At 41.8% G+C, this 25227-nt stretch overlaps 1 protein-coding gene across 2 annotated transcripts in view; it reads right to left on the minus strand.

Annotated features, from left to right (window-relative positions):
• Positions 1–25227, minus strand: part of ldlrad3 (low density lipoprotein receptor class A domain containing 3) — a 76271-nt gene that overhangs the window by 12905 nt on the left and 38139 nt on the right. For both annotated transcript variants that reach the window (XM_041039370.1, XM_041039369.1), the window contains exons 3-4: positions 24287–24412; positions 22696–22830 (exon numbers count right to left, since the gene is read on the minus strand). In XM_041039370.1, the coding sequence (XP_040895304.1) occupies positions 22696–22830; positions 24287–24412 (261 nt within the window). The remainder of the gene's footprint in view (positions 1–22695; positions 22831–24286; positions 24413–25227) is intronic.

The following is a 25227-nucleotide window of genomic DNA, read 5'->3' on the forward strand; positions in this document are numbered from 1 at the left end:
TATCCTCTCAGTGAGGACAGTAAATTTTCTGTTAGGTGGCTGCTTGCTTGACACACTGTATTTGCGGAGAACGAAATACTTAATCACTCTGACCTACACCCACTGCCAAAGCCTTTTGAGCAATTGCCTTCATACAATTATTTCAGGCTGCCTGCATTGGAGCGAGAGCTTCATTTATTCCAGTTTGCTATCAACACACTTAACTCATGGATTTCAGAGTACATGTGGCTGGTTTTAAAAATTGGACTGAACTGTTAGAACTTTAATTTAGCACTTGCTTCCAGGGATCTTAGGGGTTTGCCCTCTTTACTTTAGTGTGTGATGACCCTCGTTGTCCTCTGTTATGTGTTGTTTTTGTAAACCCTTGCTGCCAAAAAAACCCTGGTGGGACATGAAAGATTGATTGATTGAAAGCTGCTCTGCCAAGGAATGCTGGGAAGCAAAGCATGTTAACTGCGCTATGACAGGACTGTTCCAGGTCCCTTTGGCTTCCCCGTATTAATATTCATGTCCCATGCTGTCACCCTGTTCCTGTTGCTATGCCCTGTCATGTACTATATGTCTGTTCTTGTTAGCATGCACAGAGAAAGAAATCATTAATGGGCAGGATCTTTGTGCGTGTGTGTGCGCGTGTGTGTATGTAGTACTGTGTAAGCCTGCCAACCATTATTTCTCATAAACGACTTCTGCATGTCTGTATAGTTTCTTCGAAGAGAACTGTAAAAAGTACATGAATATTTGTGTTGTATGTGTTTGCATGTGTTTTTTTCTGGCTTCTTTTTTCTGTCCTTCTGTCTGTATATCCCTCATTATGTGTGTGTGTGTGTGTGAGAGAGTGGCGCTTTGGGGAAGGGAAGTTTTCATGCTTCATCGGGCCTCTATTTGCCTGTCCTGTAATAACTTGTCCGCTCCATTGCTTGCCACTATCAGACCCCCCATAACACTCAGTCACAGCTTAGTGTGGGCGGCCCGAGGAGTGGAAGGGAGGTAGGTTAGAGTTAATGGATGACTTCAGCATCTGGAGAACATCCACAGAAGAGGATGAAGAGGAAGAGCAAAGGGGGGGGGGGGGGGGGGGGGGCAAGACCTTGAAGGTTGAAGGGCAGGACAAGAGCTAAATTTATGGAGCAACTATTATATAAGACAAGGGTTAAATACCACTGTAAAATCATGGACAGCAAGGTTGGGGTTAGGAAAGTAGTACCGCTGATAGATGGAGTGAGTACTACTACAATAAGTATTTGTAATAACAACACTGTCAGACTGATTTAATAACCAATTACAATGCAAATTATTACCACTGCTTTACTATAATGGTGATATTTGTATGATGAGGACAGCACAAAAGGTTAGGACAGACATAGGTGGGCTATATGTAGTTAAGGCCTCATGTTTAAGAATGTTGTCTATATTCTAATTTTTCATGTATGTTAATAGTATATATATGAACATAAGTGCATCTGTACTGCAGTATGTGTGCTTATAGATGCGTTTATCTGCTTTGATGTTGTCTTGTACTTGTTTTTGCTTAAAAAAAAAAACTAAGAATGAAACAGACTGAAAAGTGGATCTACAGTGTAAAGGACCTGAGGGAAGATGGGAGAGAAGTGGGACAGAAAAGTAGCCACTGCAGCAGAGTGGGGAAAGACTAAGGTGTGTTTGTGAATAAAAGGCTTTGGACGCTGGTGAAAAGAAGATGAGCTATGAATATCGCTTTTGCTTGTGTTTTATAGACAATCAGACTCAGTAGGAGCTGCAGCAACAAAGGCGCGTCACTCATCGCTCTATTCGTAACATGTTGCGTACCTCAACTGCGGCACACAAGTGGGAGTTTCAGCTCTTTCTTTTTTAGAAAGCCTTTCAATGGAGCAGCATGGTTGTGAAGTGTAGGCTATTTCTTTTCCTGGAGGAAAAGGAAGAATGGGCAGGGTGAGAGGTTGCTCAGGATCGTTGAGAGGCTTTGACTACAAGCCCGTCCCACCAAACCTGACGGGTGCGGTCACCATGGCAACTGTTCTTTGGGGCTGAAAGGTGAGTTAGAGTGGACACAAACAGAACTCACATACGCCTGACACATGCACACACACACACAGATAGTGCCCAAAGCCTGAATGTGATAGAGATGAGTGATAAGACTGTGGAGATTAAGAGCCTTATTTGGGCCCCGTGTGCATGTGCAGGGACGGGACCTGTAGGCTAGAACCAGCCTCCTCAGGAGAGGACAGGAGACTATTATAAACTGTAGCTTTCAGCGAGACCGACAAAACGGCGGGCAGGATGACGCAGGTGCAGACTCATCTGATCTCAGTGACAGCAGGATGATATGGTACAACTGACTGTTGAGGGAAAATTGGTTTTAGTGAAAAAAGTCAACTAGTTGAGGTTGGATGTTGAAGAAGAGTGCTGGCTGACACAGAGAATTAGGGTGTTCATTTTGGTCAAATATGAAAATATGGAATGTGAATAACTGACAAAATGAATGTATTTTTTTTTTTTTAATTCTTTGTTGAAATATATCCCTGCCACGAGGATGATTTCACTCCATAAAGTGTGCCATAATCTGTTAAAATCTGTGAGAACAGAATTATGTGAGCGCTCTACTGAATTTAAATGCCCCACTTTCACATTTTTCTGCTGTTCGTCCTGGAGGACAGAAGGGAGCAAATCTTTTTTAGAGAAATGCAGACAGCATCTTTCACCATAAAACTGCAGAATTAGAAGTAAAACACTACATTTTCTTTCCATTACCTTTGGCTTCTAATATGAGGATGTATTAGACGCCAGATGCAAGGTCAAACGACAAGTTAAATGGTGTCAGACGTGGCCCGAATAAAAAAAAAAATATGATGAAAGAGATTATTTGATGCTGAGGAGCATCAGGCTGAGTTAGTTGATCAGCAAATGATGCTGCCACATGGCTATTTGGAGACTGTTTTAGGAGCACACTGTAAAGGAGAAAGACTGTTTAAAACTAAAGCCAATTACTGAGAGTATGGCAGGAGCAGCAGGGTGTAGCAACAGTTCTAGTCTTCTAATAAGTGGGTAGTACAGCAGTAAGGACTGCACAGTGCTATAAGCATCCCGATTTCTTCTCTGTTCTCATTGCACTCACTCTTATCTATGACACTGTGCCTTATTTCTCCATTCTTATGGTGCTCACTCTCTCAGATATTTTTTTCTTGTTCTTACCACTAATTTAAGTTTCACTGTCAGCCAAAATCTTTGTTTCATATCTCTTCAAAGCGTTCAGAGGTCTATGTGTCATCAAGAGCTTCAACTGAAAGGATTTTTCAATTTGAAAAATGTGCTCCTGTCCTAAACCAACAGCTAAGTATGCACCTTTTCCCAGACTGTGAAAAACATCTCTAAAAGTGTTGAATTGAAAGTATCATATTAGTGATTGTCAATGTATTAAGTCACTACCTACTCATACTGCCTATTACCAAATATTTTCCAAAGCATGCAAGGTTTTAGATCCGTCTTCTCTTCCTTCAATTTTAGTCTCGCTTCTGTTGTTTCAGAATCATCTTGCAGAGACAGGGAGCTTATTTGAAATTGCTAATCCATCATAATGAACCTTCCCTTTGTTTAGTGATTGCTTGCTATTGTTGCATGGTAATTAAACTATGCGCTGAGAATGTTTTAAAACTTCTTCTTTAGAGCCGCATTGAAGGACAGATTCACAATTTTTCAAGCCTGTCTGCTGGTAAACAACAGCCAGGTGCACGTATAAACACTGAAAAAGGTTTTACTTCATTTAATCATTCCTTCTCTTCACACTGGCCATTAAAATTTCTCTCGCTTCAAATGAGCTTTTGTGCAAAAATCTATTCCAACATTTATATGAAGTTTATATGAGGCTTCAGCGGTCATATAAGCTTTCTAGTTAATAAAATCAAGGGGGTATGTTCCAAAGTTACAGTCTTTTTAGTGGTAAATTCCTCTTTGTGTTTCCCTGGACAGCGTTTCTCTGTTGAGCTGCAGGAGAGGGATAGTAACAAAAAGAGAGACCTTTGTTCTAAAAAGACAATAACTGTGGATGATATCCACTTGATTTGTCTCTCTCGGATGGCTGAAGATCCATTTTAACTTTACATAGCAGGAGGGCTGTAGATTTTGTCACTTATATTTGGAGCATATTAGAATGAGATGGCCCGTATTAACTGGAGGAATGATTACAGCAAAAATATTGATTATTGTTTTGAGACTTCAACAATATCCTCAAAAGGAAACTCCCACATCTGAAACACGAGAGGCATCTAGCAGCTATGTTGTTTGGAGGCAAACCCTGGAAGAAGCCTATAGAGATGACATGAAAAGGATTATCTGTATGTTGTCATTTCTCCCCATTAAAACATTTGCATTTCAGTAGCTGACTCTCAAATCCCTAATGTCATAGCGCCCTTGAATACACTAATAAGGAAGACTTGCTGTGTTGTTGCTAAAAATGTGTTATGGTTAGAAAAATGTTCAGCAGGAATGAGTGCTGTGCAGGAAAGGCCTACAAATTAATCATTAAAAATGTGAATCATTTACCAAAATCAACAGATATCACACTGGGCCTCACCACCGTCACAATACAGAGGCTCCGAGGATGTTTACTTTTAGCCTAAAACAAGAAACTAAAGAAATTCGTTTTACTAGTACATTGTAAAGAAAATATTCAGTTCTTTTGTAAAAATTGCCACGTTCTAATAATTTTTTAGCTCCACTGTCAGTCACAGACCCTTAGAATCGTTCTGTTTCCCCCCATGTGGCGCCCCTGCCAACAGTAGCTGTCACTGTTGTCACAATATCCTCGTGTAGGTGTGGGTTAGACTACTAGTGCTTATCCAAGTCTCCGAAGGGAGCTAGCGATCAGAGTAGTGCACAGTTTTTGCTGCTTGTTTTAAGGTGAGTGTACGACTTTCTGGGGTAGATGTCAGATTTATTGATCACATAAGTGGCAGTTAAACCATCAGTCATTTTCAAGCTGCCACTCACAGGTTCACGCCCAGAGTTTGTCCCAGTGGCCGGCAGGTCGACAGACGAGAACTGAAGCTGGTTAAAAGGGCTGATGTGGTGCAGCTTATTGTATCAGCGCTGAAATGATGGCATGCAAAGATGCACTGACCCCACCCCCCCCGGCAATCTATACAGTGTTGGATTCTGTGAAGGGAAAAAAAAAAAAAAAACTAATCCATTTCCGAGTATTACGTGACATCTTTTTCCCGCTTGCATAGAAAGTTGCAATACTTTGAACTGGGACTTAAAATCCAATTATTTTCTTATCATTCAGAGCAAATTAATGTAACCACATTTCAGGATGTGGCAGAAGCAGAGCACTTAATGTTCCCTTTCCAAATACACAAGATAATGTGTTATGAAATGATATTAAACCTAAACACTAACAGCAGCAACACGGAATAGTTAAACCGTCACGCTGAATTTCTATGCAAGATTTTCTTAGTACTTTAAGTAAATGCTGCGGCACTCTCAGGTTTAACTGCGACCCGAACTGTGCACTCAAGAAAACCACATGCACTCACAAACACGCATGAGCACACAAGCAATACATTCCTCTTGGTAACCTTATCCACTGAGAAGCGGTGGCGACAGGAGACTGTGTTTCACTGAGTGAGGTTCCAGTTGAAAGCACTTGATTTAGTTCTCAGAGCAGAGATCATAGTTACACAGGCAGGATTAATTAAGGTGTGCAGAGATTTCTTTCTTAATTACAATGTAGAAAATGGACAGCTGTGGAATAATTTCAGCTACTGGATTTATGGTAAACTGAGGAGTTTTCTATACATGCGCATCAAATCTGCCCACAGCAGATTTTCATATTATCATTTTCATATATTGCTGCATAATCTGACCTGCTTAGTACTGTAGGTTAGAAAATAAGATGCAAGCTGGAAATTAAAAAAAAAAAAAAAACATTCACTTAAAATCATGGTTTAGTAATCTGTGTACACAGCATGAATGTTTGTTTCTCTCTGCATCCATTAGTATGCACAAGGGCCAGGGGAATGCCGTTCAAGGCCAAAGGCCAGCATGGACAGCCTGCTCAAGACTTATCTGTTAAAGCTGCAGTGAGCAGCAGCTCCACCCGCCCCCTCGCCACAGACCCACTTTATCCTGGCAGGCCACGCTACGATAAGTCTGAGCTCAGAGAGGAGAGGGGCACGGGGAAGTCAGACTAGGATCTGGCTTCAGATCAAATAGGATAAACCCTGCAAAGCTACACACATATGAACACATACATACGGCATACACACAGACACAGAGATGAGTACAGACGTGCAAACATGTACACACAAAAAAAGATGTCTGCGAAGTGCGTGGATGTCTTTTGCAGCCACACACACACACACACACGCATGCACACACACAAAATATCAGTGCCCACTTACAATGCCAGTCCTCCCATGGCTGCACTTCTGCCCTGTTCTTCTCCTGGTTAGGAAACAGAGCAAGACCCCTGATGCCCATTCCACCATCTAATCCCCTCTCCTTCAACAATGGGCCTGGTCAGGCCAGCGGAAGCATAAGGAGCCCCTGCGTCTTTTTATCAAAGTCAAACAACAGAACAACACAGCCCACTGCTGAAAGTCCATGGCTCCTGCTCATATCTCTGTGTTCAGCTAGAGTGGAATCAATGGGCTCTGCCTGAGTGATAAGAAGCAGAGCATGATGGTCAGTTGTGCAGCTTGTATATATTTACTCCGGGTGTGACGGCTAGTGTTGAAGAAGCATGGTAAGATTGGGGATCAGTGCCTAAAGGGAGGCTGGTACCCGAAGGTCAGAGATAAGGCTGGTCCCAGAGCACTCTCTGAGATAAGTGTTTGAAGTCGTGACCTTTTATGTATGGGAAGGCAAGGTAGAGCCAATCTACGGAGAATGTTGGTCATACTGTGCGGTCTGGATGAACAATAAGGAGCTGCGCTGACGAAAATGAGGAAGGAAGAGAACAAAATCCCAGCAGAAATCTGTAGAAAGTATTCTGAGTATATCACCATCTCTGTGTGGTCTTTTGCATACGTGCTAGCTATTGTTGCATCTCGATCTTTTTCTTGTCTCTCACACATTTTTTTCTCTCTCCCTGCGCATCCATTTGCATCTTCTTGCACATCAAGTGAAGCACACAGCTGGAAATAGCTGACTGACGTTCTTCTTGGGGAGACCAAAAAGACTCAACAGCAATGTTCAATAAACTGTGAGGATGTGGTGAACAGAATTTTTTGGCACATCTTCTCCTGGCTATTTACAACACCGCAGCTTCATTAACCAGAAGAAAATAGAACAAAACTCTTCTTGTCGCTGATGGGAGAGACTTTAACGCAGCACAGCCAATTAGGATCAATGCTTCTAAAATCAATTATGCATATACTATACAGCAGGGGGTCTCAACCTTTCATAACTAACTAGACATGCTTCTGATTATTAAAAAATTTCCGAGGACGACTTTTCCCAAATAAATTACAGAAAAAGGAGAAAAAATAAACTGCACTGTAAATATATGTTATGCCACTGCCCGCTGTAATGAACAAAATAAATATTTGGTTTACTCTCAGCGAGACACTTGGGCTTGCTTCTGGGAAATAATGAGATCATGTCGTGGTGGATGGGTGAGAGGCTGACACTCAGTGTAGCATTCAAAGTTGCTTTCAGTTTATTCCTTTTCTTTGATTTTTTTTTGGGGGGGACAGTTACAATAGAAAACCCTGACTCACATAAATAGGTAGCAGTGAAAGGCAGCAAAAAATGTTGTTGCCTGTTTTTTGTTTTTTTTGCCAGAGAGGGATACTGACTGGCAGCCAGCATCCAGAATGAAGCAAGGTCAACTTGACTGAGCTGAAGCTTCCTGGCTGGTGTCTGCTGATAGTCCCGTCAGTTCATTTTCCAACACAGTGGGCAGAGGCATGTCGTCTGATGCGGGATCCGCAGAGAAATAGTCCAAAATTCAAAGGTTTCCATGTCGTGGGTCCTCTGGGAAGTAGTCTGCAAACTTTCATGACAACTGAGTCAAATGCTGGGTAATAGCACTGGATATGTTGACATGAGGAGAGGCTTCCAAAGTTTCACTCAGGGCTGAAAACACGTCAAATGGTCCCTTGACTCTTCTGTTCCAAAGAATGCATTTTCTCTTGTAGCCCTTAATTTTGGCTGAAACCAAAAACACTGTGCTGTTTCTGCCTTGCATTGACACACTGAGCTGATTTAAGGATTTAACTGGTCAAATATACATTATCTGATAAGTGGGCCAGTTTTGCACAAGTTACCATTAGTGTAAAGCTCAGCAAGAAGGGCGCACTGTTCTTCCAAAAATAATTTCCTCAGTTCAAAAGGCTTACAGACGATTAATTGGTTGAAGATGACTGCTGTACAGCATATTTACTGTATGCACCCCGAGTGGCTTACTGGCTGAATTGATGCAGTGGGGGTCACTGTGCGTTTAACCTTTATTAGTGGGAATGACAGACTTTTTTTTCTTCTTCTACCACTGCTGTACAGCTTACATGCAATATCTGTTTCTCATTCCCTCCCTTCTGCTCCCCCACTGCCTTGAGTTATTTGTCCATCTTTACTGACGGCATTCTTTCCATCGTTTGAACGCTAAAAGCTCAGTGAATGTTTGTTTGGTTTTCTCTCTTCCCTGATGTCTTTGTTCCTCTGCTGGTGACAAACAATTCAGTAGTTTTATGCCTGTTGATCCTTTATACGCCTTATTCTCAGCAGGAGCTTTTTTTAATGGCTTAGACATCCACATTAATGCGTTCCTCCACAGCAACAGCCAGTTGCAGTGTACGTTCACGTACAGAGCTGCATCATTTCCAGTGTAATTGATCCCTGTCACTCTCACACATTAGTTTCTTCCCTGTAATTACTGCTTTTGAAAAATATGCACATTTATTGACGATCCCATCCATCAGAACCAGGCTCAGGCACGCATACACATAATCCGTAAGACAGAAACACAATCTCTCGCCCACACAACTGCAGATGAGACAGACCACACATCAAGCTGCGGCACACAATGGAAGCGAGTCAACTCTATGCCCATCTAATTAATAATGCAGCTTCCAGCTATGCATCGTCTATAGCCTCAGGGAGTCGTATGATACTGTGGTAGGGAGGGTGATCATATAGCATACTGGGGAGGGTTTTCATGTTGAGGCACAACTTTCACAGACGCAATTACAAGCACAAAAAGCAGAAAAAGTACTTCAGCTAAAACTATACTTTGTATAAATATTTATCTCCATAGAATTCCTAGTGTTTTTGCAGTAAGGTACTCTTTCTCAATTTGTGACAGATGTCTTTCAAAGTTATCGTCAATGAACAAAAGTGTCTTTTCAGATACTTACTGCTTTATGTTTCTGTTCCTAGATCTTTCTGAAGCCGTCTCACCAAATTCATACAGTTTTTTTTCCAGCAATAATTAACTCTTCCATTTTCTTTAGAAAATAAAACAAAACTTATTATCCAGACTGACATCTTTCAGTACATCTTAGGCTTAGTGAACTGAAGTTATTTGGACATGTTGGTGATGCTGGATGAAAAGGAAGGACATCACCAAATTAGTTAGGGTTCATCCTCTGGTGAAATGGATGCCTGTAACAAATTCAACAGCAATCCATCTGAGGTATTTTACTTTGAACCACAACCTTGGACAGACTGACTGACATGAACACAGATATTGCCAGAATGGCCAAAAAGCGGAATGAAAAAATAGTAGAAAGAATGGTAATGAACAAATCAAATACAAAAACAATGAATACCACTCTCAGGTAAATTACTGACATATTTTCAGTAGTATGTGCTAAAGAACCCTGTTTCTTTTTTTTTTTTTTTTTTAGAAGTCCTATAATGTCTCAAGAAAGGAGAGAAAACGAAACTTACTAAAAGAGAAAAAAAAGACAAGTTAAAGAAAATCACAGCCCTGAGTTTTGAAGACATTTCTATGAATACCAACATGGTTAAAAGGCTCCCCAGTAGACTGGCAGAGCTGGAAGATGCTGCTTTTAGAAACTAGGCTAGCAACTATAAAACATCACTCGAAGGCTGTCCCTCAGGAGTACACCCAATTGGTCTAAACATCAACGACTATTGTGCATAGTCTACGAGGAAATCGCCTATAGCTCTGCGCATACAAAGCAAAGGCAGTAAGGCAGTGCAAATACTGAACGGCAGATAACCCTGATGAAAGAACATTCTTTAAAGTGGCACTGTGAAGCCGCTCTGTGTGTGGTGTTCTGTCTTATTCAAACATGTGAAAGGCAGCTTCTTTTCCAAATGTGATCATCCTGAAGACCCGAAGAGAAAAGTTGTACACCTTCCTTGTTATAATCAGGTCTTCACATGCTTTCATCTGAGATTCTTGTTGGCTATGAAGCCCGTTCTGGATGACAGTTATGTAAGAATTTCTCATATAGGGCAGAAATGTCACTCTATTTTGGTGTTCCCTGGCGGAGGTAGCCACTTGCAGGTTGTTTTTGCTCAGTATTCATCCTGCATGAAACTGCTGAAATGCACCACTGCAACCCTGTAACTCTGTTTACTGACAACTGAACTGACTACTGACCAGACTCAAATGTGTTAATTTGTTCAAATGCACATTCAAAATTCCTAGTAACACAGGAAGTGCACAGCATTCACCCACACACACACATTCCCATCAAATACATACACATGGATGAATAAATAAATAAGGAAATACAGCTATAAAGCAGGTGAGAGCAATTTTCTCCCTTTCTATTTCCTCAGTTTAAAACGCTCAACCAGGGCCACTGGTTTGGCAAGCGGATTTGCAAATGTATGCATACTGCATAATCAGCACTTCCTGCACCACCCACCATCAACACCAAGCAAATTCCATTAGATTTATTGTTCTACAGTGTTTTATGACTCTGTTTCCGATGTTGAATGAAGAGATGTGATTGTTGGCTCTGCTCCACTGACAATTAAAATTAAAACATCAAATACGGTTCGTTAAAATGTCACCTACCAGAGGTCTGAGGAAGGTCAGAGTTAATTTGAAGATCAGCCAAGCAACACTGATATCGTTAATTGATTGGGTATCAAACTGCAAACTCAGCCAATAAAACGTACAAGTGATTTAAAACACCGTGTTTAGTTGTTTAGGAAATCATCCATTTATTATTTCTAAGTGCTATACTGACATTTATCATGTCGAAAAAATGTTCTACAAAACATATTAACAGCCTTTGTTTTGTAATGAATTTTACCTTAACAAGAAATAATAATCTTTATTTTTATTTATTCCTAGAGCATGGTTTCCAAACTCAGGTTACAGTGCTTCACACAAGGCAGAAAATGGAAATCAACGCTACATGTATTGCTACGTGCTTCGAGATCTACACTTATCTCAGAGTCAGAAAAGCTTGTGATGTGTTTTTCAGATAAGAAACCCTAACAGTTAGGAAGATTATTCTAACAGCGGGCCATGCAGACCAAAATATAACTGTCGTGCCTTACTGATCACTGATAAGCTTTGGCTACAAATGGTACATGTATGTTCAGCCTCGAGTTAGAAACCTATTTAAGGAAGATGTGTCAACTGTAATAATGTCAGTAATATGCATGCATCGTCTGGATTGCGTCTAGTCACCGAATAGGCATAGTGAGCAAAGTGCTGCATGTTATATGCATCTACTGACCAGTTAGCATAACTGTCTCAGCTAAAACTGAGAGACTATAGTCTCTAATTGCCACAATCCAGCAGCTAACATACACCACAGATGTACACACACACTTGTCCTGGAGGCACACTTGTTCTTGCTTTTTGTACATTCTCTCCACACAACAAAGCTGCTTACGAAAAGGTCCAAAGGTGAAACACACTACGAAAATCACTTTCCATTGTTCACTGTATCTCTCACCTTTCTCTCCCTATCCCCACGCTCTCTCAGTCTCCAGTATGCTTCTAACATGCCTCTGGCATGTGGGTGTCCATCTGAGAGCATCAAACACTGAGAACAACATAAAGAGAAAGGCTGGGCGAGGCAGAGACAAAAAAAGGATGAGGGGGTTGTTAGAAGGGATGATAAAAATACAAAAAAAAAAAAAAGAAACACCACTGCAGGGACATGATGGTATTATCTTCTTAGGTGTGGCGTTTGAAACCTGCCCATCTGAACGAAGCGAACGCAGACTGCCAGAGGAAGTGAGAGCGGGGAACAGAGGCGAGAGGACAGAGCACATGATGAGAGGAGACAAGACAGTGGGGTATGAGGAGGTGAAACGGTAAAAAGAAGTGATGAGAAAAGGGTGGAGAAGGGGGATAAACGTCAAAACTGTGAGAGGCTGATGGGAGGTTAATGGTACATGAGCAGAGTGAGTCAGATAGAGGAGGGAGAGCAATGAGAAAAAAAGAAACATGATGCAGAATCCAGTAATTACCATGAATGAGTCTGCTGTTGTATGCGGGGACTAATCTAGGCCCCCCTGTTCAGTGCCTGAGCTTTAAATATGACCCCCATCAAAATATCATACCCAGTAGTTTTTCTCTCATCCCTTCACTCTCCTGTCCTCACCCACACTCTTGTTTCCCATTTTGTTTGGCGCTTCCATCCTCACTTTCTCCCTTCTTTTGTCTACCCGGCTTTGTTTCATTCCCACGTCACCCCTCTGGCTCGACTTCAGTCATCCTGATCACTCGCTTTGTTGTTTGCCATTCCCCAATGCTCCTCTCTATTCTGCTCTTACCTTCGCTTCCTGCACCTGTCTCTCAGGTTTTTTTTGCCTGCTTATTCCCGTCTCTGCAGAAGTGTTGTGTCCTGCTTACTTTCTCATCTTTTCCTCCACTTGGTTCCTCCCTTTACCCTCCTTAGTGATTTTTCTCTCCTTACCAGCACCCATGACCCCTTCCCCAGCTACCGTTTCCATCTCCTCTGCCTCTTTGTCCTCCCCCTTGATTCCCTGTCTTTCTACACAATGAATCCAGAGGGTTTTATCTTTTTTTCACTCAATGGCTTTGCCACTCTCCCTAATCCCTCATCTCCATCAGCTCCCCTCACGCTCTCTATCACTCTCTCCCTTGTGCTTTCCTTCCCTCTTCCGCTCCATCGTCTTCACACTCACATTTTGCTCTTTTTTCATATCCCAACCACCCCCCCCACCTCTCATAGCCCTCTCACATTTCTGTCTCTCACGCTCCCTGACATGAAATCCCTCTTTTCTCTCTCCAAAGGCACTCTTCTTTTTCCTGTGTTCCACTAAAGTCTTTCTTTTTTTTTTGCATTTCCCTGATGGACAAACACACACATAAATATGGATGCTCAAACCTCCAAAACACACACACACATACACACACTGCTGCACCCTCACCTTTATCAGCCCCCGAACACACATCTGAATTATATCACACCTTAATAATTGCCGTGGCTCTTTTCCTGTCGAGCAACACCTTCAGCTCAAACCATATCATGGGTGAATGCACACTTACAGTACTGGCAGAAAACACATTTGCAGAAAATAACCCGGCCCATTAGAGTGAGAGCTGACTGACACCTAATGCATCACTCAAGGGTATATATCTGTTTACTCCTAGTAGCTGCACACCATTTTGGTCCAATGCCATTTTAGCAGATGCATGGGGATTATGCTGCCCCTTGATAGTTATCAATCCTGTCAGACTAACCAATAAATAAATGCACATCATGGAGAAATCATACATGGAAAGATATTGCACCTAGAAGAGACCTAGAAGATGTGATCCAAGCCCCAAATAATTCGGAGCAATCTGACAGCCAATAAGGTGGAGTTGTAGCCTAAACAAGAGGCATTCAGGGACCCACTTTTTTTGATAAGATGCAGTGGAGCACCTGATGACTGCACTGATTACTCCTGTTTTATATTGATATTTTAGCCACCCTTATATGCTTTAATAGACCGATCTTTCAGCCCTGCAAAACGTAGACACCAACACTATGATTTACTCCAACAGACTAGAGCTGCAACTAAGTGACTCTGCTGTTCATGGATGGGTGCATTAGATATGCCTGAAGAAAAGATAATATGGTCAAAAAAATCTGTGGGGGAGAAATTAAATTGAGCTCTGGGCACGTAACCATCTCTTAAAAGTGCTATATCTAAATTTTGCCAACATTCATCAAAGCTATCCAAGAGAATGAAATTCATTTCAGTGCACCTCTTCGCTCTGGTTTCATAATTTTCTCCGTTTTGAACTCAGTGCAATTTAAAAATGCAAAAACAGCATTTTTCTCGTCTTTGGGCCACAACGAGCCAACAGAGATAAAAAAAAAAAAAAAAGTCTCTTGTGCAAATGTATGGAAACATTTCTAAGAGAAACCGAAAACAAGGAGTGATTAAATTTTCTTTTCAAGTTCCTTTTACTACGTGCGAAACCTATTAAAGACTTAATTAATAATCTCCAAACTTTTGTAAAGAAGTAGTCAAAGTATCTGCCACTGCTTTACAGCTAGTGAGGACTTTAGCAGAGTGAATAATGAGCAGTCGATATCTAGCACTGGTGCAGCCTCAACACCTCCTAGTTCTTCTTTAATGTGGAATTGTTCAAGAAAGATAATGGCCTTGTGAGCCTCATTGGAGTGCGCACAATACAGAGTAGGCATGCACATTTTTCTAAAAAAGCTAGCGTACTGTGAAGAGAGCGGAGGTAGTGTAAATGAATGAAATGATTTGGATGCAGAGATGGCGGGAGAAGACTTAAAGAGGAAAGAGTCTCATTCAGGTGCTGCACACTTTACATTGTGATCTCATCTCCTTTCTGCTATCAGCCAGTGAGTGTGCACCGAGGGGCCAGAGAGGGGCGCGTTTTTCAAGCCAAGTGTCGATGGGGAAGGGAAATGCAGCGGTCGAGGCCAAGCTTAACGCACTCTAATGCAAATCTGATGCTCGTAAAATCACAAATCAGTGACCTAATGAGCTTGTTTTTGTCCTATTTGGTGATTTTCATTTTATGGTGTCGCTTAAGTAATCTGAAAATCAGACCACTGAAAATGATTCAAAGCTTTTGGCTGGTGTATGGATATCAGAGACCAAGCCAGCTCAACAAGAGATTGACATTTGTGCTACCTCACCTATTAATGGCAAAACCTGAACTTTCTTTGGTCTCATCCGGCCAGAAAGCTATTAGAATATGAGTATAGTAAGAGTGGTTTCGAGAAGTGATGGAAAGCAATCAGTAGTACACACACATGCACCCACATACATGAACACACACAAACAAAAAAAGAGGGCCCTCGCTCAAAGTACAACTCTACCCAATGGCAACAGTAGAGCTATTGTTCTGAGTGAAATTCCTCCACTAGTCTGTGGGTGCAGGTCGTCACTTGACCACCGTCACCATGGTGACTGAATGAGGAGAGGTTTAGGAGAGAAAGGTTGTTAATTTACAGGAGCCTGAGCAGCGACGGCTGACTGGTCCTGATTCAAGGACGGGGATGATTCATGCAGACTCTGGTCCCACAAGTGACCCCCCTGTGCGGCCATAGCCAACGGCAACGAGGCCCTTAAACAACACAAGCTCTGAAAGGAATGACACTTGGTGAGTGGGAGAGAAGGAATGAAAAAGAATGAAAGATGAGACAAGTGTGGATATATATTCTCAGATAAAGAAGAGAAAACACACACAGTGGGATGGGAGGATGCACAGGATCTACGGCATTAATTTCCACATGGATACACATGGATAAGAACAGTATAGATCTTGAAGGCTACAGCCAGACCTCCCACTTTACAAGGCACTCATAAATACAAGAAAACAATTTAAATTGAGAAACTAGGAAGCTGCATCCCCTTAGTCCCCACGACACCAGCAGCAGACAGCGGCATCTTGCCAACTGCTTGGCCTTGTTCTCCTGCAGACCAGCAGCCGAGAGGCCCTCAGCACTGCTTTGTGAACGTGCTTTAGCCAATCAAAAGCGAAAAGCTGAAACTTTTCCAGAGTTCAAATCCATGGGCGGTGACATGTGCAACCTCCCCCATTTGTGCCTGTCAAGTGTGCGTTGGCTCTGATAAACTGGCACTATTACATTCCTCTCCCACACCTCAGTCTACTGCCATTATATTCCCCTACGCCATTTCACGCTCCCTCCCACACCTTTCTCTCTCTGCCAGCTCTCTGAGTGCTACTGACGAAGGGCATGAACAGACCAACATCTCAGCGTTGCACACGTCTCTACCACAAAAATTGCACATGGATTAACTTGTCATTTTAATCTATAGCACCTACATTATTCGGGCCCACAGTCTGGCAGCAATCAATGGGGGAGGACGTGGCTATGTGGGAAGCTATTAGAAAGCTAAAAGGATACCAATAGTGAATACAGTCTGACGGACTTTTAATCACGCTGACATTCTTTGTTCTTTATATATCAGACTGACGCTATAAATTAATGTCTAGTTTACTGGCGATGGCTAATGGAGAGGGAAGACTTACTGCTAGATGTCAGCAGACAGTCACTGTACAGCCACATCTGAATTACTAGTGTTTATTGGCCCTGTAAATGGCAGGGCTGTGAAGACAGGTTGTTGAATACATAGCGCTTATGCAAAGCAGCAGATGTAGTGCTAGTGGATCTATCGAGTAATTCTTACACAGCCTTAGGAGGATATAACAAATAGAAAGCTGCAGATTACTCTCTGTAGGAGGGGAGCATCCCTGGAGTTTAAAATGAGGGATTTGACTTCTTAGAGAGGAAGCTCCATACACAAACCCGAAGGTTAAAACTGCACATTGTACAGTGTGTGGGAAATGAGAGCACTGGTAAATAAGTGGGGGAGATGGCCAAAATAAGGCTTATGAGCATTTTAGTGTTTTAGCTGAGCAGACGTTGTTACAATAAGTCAAATTCCCCTAACACGCACCGTGAGAACGAATGATTCTCACTGAGAGGTTTATCAAAATGTACAAACGAAAGTGGCAGGTTTAATTGCACACGGTCATGTTCTCCACCAAGTCTTGGTGCCACTTCATTTTGCAGAATTTGGGCCGTGTTTAGTGGGTGGGCTAATTTTCATCAAACCAATCAGGGTCAGGGGTGATGTCAGCTGCCAATGTTTTGACAGTATGCTCATGTAGCAGACTAATGTTAATTGTCAGACTGCCGCCCAGCATCTCGCTGTGACTGACAGCTCTCTGAGGACCTGTAGGCCAATGATTAATCTGATGGGATCACTAGTAAAAACCATAATGAAACAAAAAAGACTGTGACAGTTCTGTTTCCTGGACCAAGAATGATGAGCCATCTCCGGTTTGCTATGGGGCTGTCCGCCTGTCTCTACAGGAGCCTGGACATTACAAAAATATGTATACTAATGCAACAAACGTTCAGGCACTGTGTAAACAAAGGTCTACCCTTGGGTGTGATTTCTTCATTGTAAGAGTGATACAAGATACCCTTGAGCAGAAAGACTATAAATAATTTTTGTTTACAGTGAATTGCAATTTAAATCACATGTAAATGGGTTTATCCAGCAAACAATGTAAAATGTATTCCAAGATGTGTCGTGAATGTCAACATTTCTGAACCATTCTGGTCCGCAGAATCGTGTCGGCCCTTTTGTTCAAAGAAGCCTAATTCATGTTGTGAGACTTTCAAAGTGTTTGTGAACCAAAGGCTGTGAAGTCTTTGCTGGTTTAAGGATTTATTTGCCTTTTATTTGTCCAATTATTGCACTGATGTTTAAATAAATGGATTCCGGAGGAGACGTGGCAGCGAGAGCATAAATCTTCGGTTTAGCGTCACTTTCACAATTTCACTTAATTTTTATGTCCAAGACCACAAGGCAGTTTTGAATTGTGTGTCGTCACCTGAAAGAACAAATGCACACTGAGGCGTATGCACACACATGCACACAACCAAAACAAATGCCTTTGATGCTTGTGTCCATGCAAAGCAAACCTTATCTTCAAAAGCGCACAAAGCCAGTTGAGAGCTCCCGAGGCCCTCAAACCATCCTCTGTCCCTCTGTTCCTACCTTCACACCATTTACACTTCCCCTCTGCTAGCTTTCCTCTCTCAGAACAACTTCACTTAGGAAGACGGAGGCCAAGATGAAGCTTCTTTCAGATGGAAGCGATGTGAGAATGAATCACTATCACTCTCCCACAGTCACCACACCATCTGATACTCTTTTGTCTACTTGTGCTAATTAATGCGTAATGAGAGACGCTGATGTGTGCATTTTAAATCAATTACTTTTGTTAAACGACTCTAAGGGGATTCTCGAACGCTTTTTAAAAGGCGCCAGATACTGTGCTCATCACTTTTACTAGTGAGTTCTTAAAGTTGTCTGTGCCACGACCTTCAGAAAGTTTCTTCAGGAGATCAGAGTTTTTTTGTTTTTATGCAATTATATATGCAGAACAATCACTGTGAGATGCACTGTGACTCTGTGAGTGAGTGTGTGATCATGTGTCGCTGTGCTCATGTACTCATGCACATCATGCTTCCTTGGATATGTAAGGTGGCTCTTTTGTTCTCAGCGAAGGCCCCACCAAAATCTGGCCAATTCCTGCTTGCCCTGCGGCGGTGTTTCAGCAGCAATTCCTTGCAGGGGCAAACGCGCGCTCTGTCACTGCACTCTCTATTTCCTGCTATAAGCAGACTGGAAGACCGGGGGAGAGCAAAGAGAAGCTCCGCTTTGCAAAACCACCTTTCATGTTATTTCTGTTTCCAGAGTTACACTGCTCGGCCTCGGGGCTCGACTTGAGATGGATGCTGCTCTCATCCTTTCCGGCTTATCGCTACCCCTCACTCACTTCTATCCAAATCCCTGCCTTTCTCTTCTAAATCACCTAACTCTCTTTGCTTACCTCCATCTTCCTGCCCATTGCTATTCATTGCTCCTCGCGACTCCCTTTCTGGTTCACTATATTATGTTTATGTGGTGCGCTTTCCATTTCTTTATCTCTGTTATCCGTTACAAACTCCCCATCCCGCTCCTTCTATCTCACAGTGCGATGATTGCACCACTGCATTTATAGAAGATTGTGTATTGTTACATTACACTGTTTGCCACTTTGCCACCTCTTTGCTATTTCAAAAATCAATTACCCATCAAATAAAAAGATAAACAGTAAAAGCAGCTCTGTGCAGCTCTGTTCGTGTCCAACGGTACCAAATTGTTTAAAATCACTATGATGGGAAATAAAAACACTGGAGGCATAAAAAAAAAAAAATCCAGGAGGATGATTTCTATAGATCTAAGTGTCTGATGCCTTGGGCAGGATAACCAACTGCTTGTCCATAAATACCATAATGATCTGTCCAGTGACGCGAGGCACGCTGATCTCTCTCACCAGGACCGTTCAAATAGATGAAGCAAATGTGGAGACGCTGAAGCAAGTAATTATGGGTAAGGAGGAAGAGGAGCTGAAGAGAGGAAGAGCAGGAGAGGTACAGGAGAGAAAGTGAGGAAGGAGATGCTGTGCTCAGGTGGCTGTGCTCAGGTGGCTTAGAGCCATATTGTATGCCTTATCTGTCACCTGCAGGTCTGTGGTTATTATAGAGAGAGGGAAAGTCAGAGCAGAATGTAAGGTGAGTGTGTGTGAGTGTGTGTGAGTGTGTGTGTGTGTGTGTGTGTGTGTGTGTGTGTGTGTGTGTGTGTGTGTGTGTGTGTGTGTGTGTGTGTGTGTGTGTGTGTGTGTGTGTGTGTGTGTGTGCGAGTGTCTGTATGTGAGCAAACAGGAAAGAAATGCAAAGAGTCAAACTACAGCGATGCCTTCACTCCTTCCAAAGCACAGAGGGTGATAGTAAAAAATAAATAAATAAAGGAGAAAAAAGAAAAAAAAAACAGCTTCTCTTCCTTGTTCTGTTCTGAAGGCCACAGCAACACGGAGCTCACAACTTTTTAACTCTTGTACTTTACACAACTCTACACAAGTTTTCTGCAGCAAAATAAGCAGGAGAACATTTAGGGCATTTGCGCTCCATACATACAAATACTACTACAAAATCAGTGCTGACAGGGAGTCTTTGAAAATACAACAACACATCCAAACAGACTCAGGTTACAAGTAGGTGAACTGGCACATTGCTGTGAATTGAAAACATGCAGTCTACTCTGCTGGATAGTTGAAAAGATAAAACTTGGCCCTCTATCGCTAGACACCTGAAAACATTTTAGAGATGAAGGCAGCCTGAGAAGCCTCTTAGTCAACCATAGCAGGCCCTTTTAATAAAATCTCTGCAAGGCAGAACACTTTCGCTTCGAAAGGAAATGGAGTAAAATAATTGTACGCAGGGCTGGCAGTATGATGTATCATAAAGCGATCCTTAGATCTTTACTGAGCCCATATTAAGGTGAGTAAACATTTTGTGATATAAGGTACCTGAGTTGTAACAGATGTGAATATTTTCTAACGCGAGGAAAAGAACTACCAGGTAATTATTAATGAATTCCACCTTGATTGTTAATCGTATTTAACAGAAGCAAACATTTTTGCTGTTTGATCCTTTTAGTTACGTACAATTGTCAGTTTTTGTTTCAAAGGCTGCTTTCTGAGATCTAATGCCTCAGACGGCATAATGACACCCAGTTACATTCTGCCAGCCGGCACTGGAGTTGGCATTGTTTACTTGTCAACAAGGAAATGGAGTGCAGTGGACACAGATATCAATCAATATATCTGCATCACTATACAGTTCTATTCAGCATTCTGTAGCTCTGCATTGAGTTGTAGAGTCTGAGAAGAAGGGGCTCGTGATGATGGATGGTCCCTATTTGTTTCTGTGTCTCTCTCACGCAAACACATGCAGGTAAAAATAATGAGAATTTCTCAAGACTGTTTTCACTAATAAGGCAAATATCTTTAAAAAAAAAAGAAAAAGTTGACGAAATTATAGCATATTACATTAGGATTTGTGAGGAAATACATCAGTGGGCTAAATTAAAATAAACAGAATAATTATCTTCTGCAATCATCATCTGATCTGCAGATTGTCAGGAGTGATAGATCAGAGTGATTTTTTGCAGCCGAGGAAAAATGAATAAATAAATGGTGCTGAAATGTTTCAACAGGATTTTTGTGCTCGTATTTTGAAGTCTACCGTGTGACTTCTGCAGAGCTCCTCCCCTGTTTATCAGACATGTTTTTGAGTTTTGATCAAGTTTCTGCTGACTTTGCTTCTCTCTGTACTGGTAATAACATTACCGCCTCGTTGGCTATAGATGCTCATGGGTTATTGTCCAATTTTTTTTTTTTTTGAACACCTTTATCCTGTTTTTTTTTTTCAATTTTGTAATTTCTGACAATTTCTTTTTTTTTTCCCTACAGAGTAAATCAACTTGACAGCGGCACGTCAACACAGGATTTTTTGACGAGAAAAAAACCACTGACAGTGGTCCACATTTCGTTGCCTGGGGTTATATGCACATCAGGGGTGGACTGCTGGCACAAATCACGTCGACTTGCCAGTGGAAGCACAGCCGAAGTGATGACAGAAGCCGACTGTTGTGCCATAGTGGCAGCAGCTGCCTGCGAGAACTGAAGCTGCCAGTGGAATACGAACGGCATGCCAGATGTAAGTGTACCTGCCAGTGAATAAGACATTTTATAACAGAAGACATCAGACTCACTGTCAGGGATGATCCTACCGCTACTTGTTGTTACAATGCAAACTCACTGCACCCTCATCAACAACAGCACTGTGTTTCACAACATTATGCTAACGATGCCAGGGTGTGTTTCTGCGTGTTTTGAACGTTCAGATTGTAAAATACATTTCCTAAGGGAAGCCTCCAGAAATATCAGATGATACGATATATACTGAGTGACAGAATTTTCCAACTCCCCTGTCCTCATATTATCCAGTTTAATAGAAAAGCAAAATATTGCATCTACGAGCGACCACCTGCTCTGAAATCTGCTGCAAAGTTCACTGCGAATATTTCAGACAGTTATTGTCTGATCAACTGAACAAACACCAGTTTGTCACCACAGATGAAAATGACAGTGGTTACCTCTCAGTATGAAGAAATTGTTCACATTTGTGTTACGGCGCGCATGAACTCTGAATGTAGTGAATTAATTGAATGAAGATAGAGATGGCTATTTTAAGCCGTTCCCCTTTTAACTGTGAGAGCAAACTTATCTAACTCATTCAGCATAATTGGTCTCTGCAGCTATTTCTGACGATCCCAATCACAGTGTGCTGAGGCATCTCGTGTGTCACGTGAAACTCCAAACTCTGTGCAAACTCCAAAAAATGATCTACATGACCATTCTGGGTGCTGTGTAATAACAGCACATGTGAAAAGGATGCTTAATTGTTATCTCCACACAGAGCAATTGTTAGTATGTTGTTACCCATTTTTTTTATCTAGACAGTCTCTAATTCACATCCCCAAATCTGCACATTCTGTGCAGAAAATTATCTACTTCTATAAAATGAATGTATATTCCCTTATTGGTGTGTAGTGTTCATGCCACATACATGTCTGACACCACATAGGTCTTTGCAGAACACTGGTTACAGTGATTTTGCTGTATCCTTTCATGATGCTGCAGCAGTGGAATGTGCTTGCACGAATAAATAAGGCTTTATAGTATTTGATCACCTTCTACCCCAGCCTCAGCCTAAGCCTGAGTATGATTTTCCATGCCTAGGTAGATGTTCCATTTCCAGTTCAAAAAACAGAAAGACCTTAATCTCTTTTTCGTGCTTACACGACAGCCTCGTGTTTGATTTAGCGACGTACCCGCTGTAGTCAGGCAGAGCTCCTCGTCACTGTTGTCCTGGCAGTTGTCCTGACCGTTACACAGGAAGCTGCGGTCTACACATCGGCCGTTTCGACACTTGAAGCGAGACTCCGAGCACACCAGCGGGTTCCCTGCTGTGGTTCAGAGCAGAGGTCAGAGGTCAAGTGTTAGTTCTTATAAGGTTACAGAAAAAGGTTTTCAGCTCAAAGATAACCGAGGAAGCGCCTGTGTAAGTACAGTGCATAAACAAGCTATTTCAAAGCAAACTTCATTAATATTCTGTTGCGGTAGTTTGTGCAATTTGTTAGCTGTTGATTTTGTTTACTTGTTGATCCCATCCCATCTACAAGACTTTAATATGATCAAATTTAAAAGAAAAACACAGGTGTTACATTTTCTTGGGGCTTTTCAGAAAATAAATGAAACATTAAAAAAAAGTGTGAGTTAGTAAACCATTTGATCTGAGGAGTCTGATAAAAATCAAACTGAATCAGGAAAGAAAAGAAAAAAAAAAAACAAAACGAAATCAAAATCCTCTCCAGCCCCACCACTTCTTTTTAGCACACTTTGTTCTAGCTTCTGTAAAATGAGGCAGCATTATCTTGTGAGAAGATCCAGACAATTACACAGTTGTGACGCAGTGTGTGCTGGGAGCGTGGAGCAAAGCCCCATTTAAATGGCTAGATTAGATTTGTGAGTGTGGGCCCCTGCAGGCTAGGAACACTGCCTCTGACAATGGTGAGTGATTAGCTTGATGCATGTTCCACACTGGTAAAGCAGGGACAGGGTCACCTGAGGACAATGTAAAACTCTGATAATACAAACCACAACTACAACCTTTCTACTGTTGTGTAGATGTTTCAAGCAAAAATAAATAAATAAGTAAAAATAAAAATAACTAGACCTAAGGGAACAAAGTCAGGAGTTACAATGCAAAAGAGTAAATGACTCAAACTTTTTTTGAAAAGGAGTGTGGGGGACAGTACAGCAGTATCGAAATTGCATCCTTTATAAAATGACACACTCCTTTATTTTCCTCTGCAACATGGGACATAAAGCATACCAGTATGAGAAATGCTGTAATGAAACCAGGAAAGCTTAAGCAGGGCACAAGTAACAAAGCTGTTGACTGCAGTTTAGTCTTTTGAGCAAGGTCTTTTCATTTATTTGTTGACAAGAGTTATAATTTATTTGTCTGACTACCTCCATTGCTCCTAGATTAAATGAATTAAGATAACCCTGATTCCTGAGATAACCCTGATTACATCACTATGACATCATCAGGGTATTTTCTCCGACTTGACAAAAGACACTATAATGCACATCTGTTTTTACAGGCTGTAGAGCACATGATGAGTAGACTGACCTTAATGTATAAATAATAATTCATATCTTGCTCAGCTTTTACAAGAATTATTTACTTTTACACAAGTACATATTCAATAGTCTACTGTTCGGTGGCTGTTAGGTGAGTAGCTGTAGGAATAACTGTTATGACTGGAGGACAATACATCACTGAACAGACCATGACTTGTGGAGACCATGGCATGAGACAGCTTTTATTGGATTTGGTTGCCGTGTGAGACTCACTGCAGTTCTCCTCGTCACTCCCGTCAGGACAGTCGCTGAAGCCGTTACAGCGGAAGCGTCCAATGATGCAGTGGACGCCATTGGCGCAGGCGAAGAAGGTAGGAGCGCACTTCGACTTGACCTTAGCTAAGGACAGATGGGACGGTGGGGTGGGGTGGGGAGAAAAAGTAGAACAAATGGATTAGTCCGTGGGTGATGGGGAGATGATGCAGCAACTTCTGAAGCACTACATCATGTTTTATGACAGAATTAGGCTTGGCTTTGTTTTCTTCTATGGTAATAACATAACAGACACAACTGTATGTTCTAAAATTAAAATAGTAAACCATTCAACCAAAGTTCAAACAGTCAAGCAGCTGCTGTGTAACAGAGATGAATTAATTATTCAGCTCGTTTTGTTCTGTAATGCTTATCTTCGAGTTCTCTTAAGTATGACAAGTAAAGGGTAAGATCCTGAGCACAAAGTACTGATAGGAGAAGAAAACAAGTTAATGACAAAGACAAAGAGAGCATCTCATGTGGGAGAGTGTTTGTATGGATTCTGCCATTGATCAGCCTAAGCAGGCCACGGGGCTTATCTCCTAGGACAGGCCTGAGACTGAGTGACGAGCCTGCAGAACATCAATGCCTGCCGTCCTCCGTTTAGTGCTAACCCCTTGCTTTAACTCAAGCACATTGTTCTTCCCTGGCAGGAGGAGAAAAACAAGATAGGAGGGAGATGCAAGCAAAGACATTAGAAAATAAAAGACCTTACTTTAGCTCAGTCAGTGTGAAGCCAAAATTTTAAAGCCGGTGGCGGCGACAAGACATACAAGAGACACGGCACTAGAGCCACTGCTACTGTATTTACAGTCACATCTGTGTGAAATACAGCATTATCTCTCACACCTGTGTGTTTCTCTACTCTGGCCTGTGCTAAAGTACTCATGGATTATTCCCTT

Source organism: Toxotes jaculatrix, chromosome 5 (genome assembly GCF_017976425.1).
Source record: "Toxotes jaculatrix isolate fToxJac2 chromosome 5, fToxJac2.pri, whole genome shotgun sequence".
NCBI lineage: Eukaryota > Metazoa > Chordata > Actinopteri > Toxotidae > Toxotes > Toxotes jaculatrix.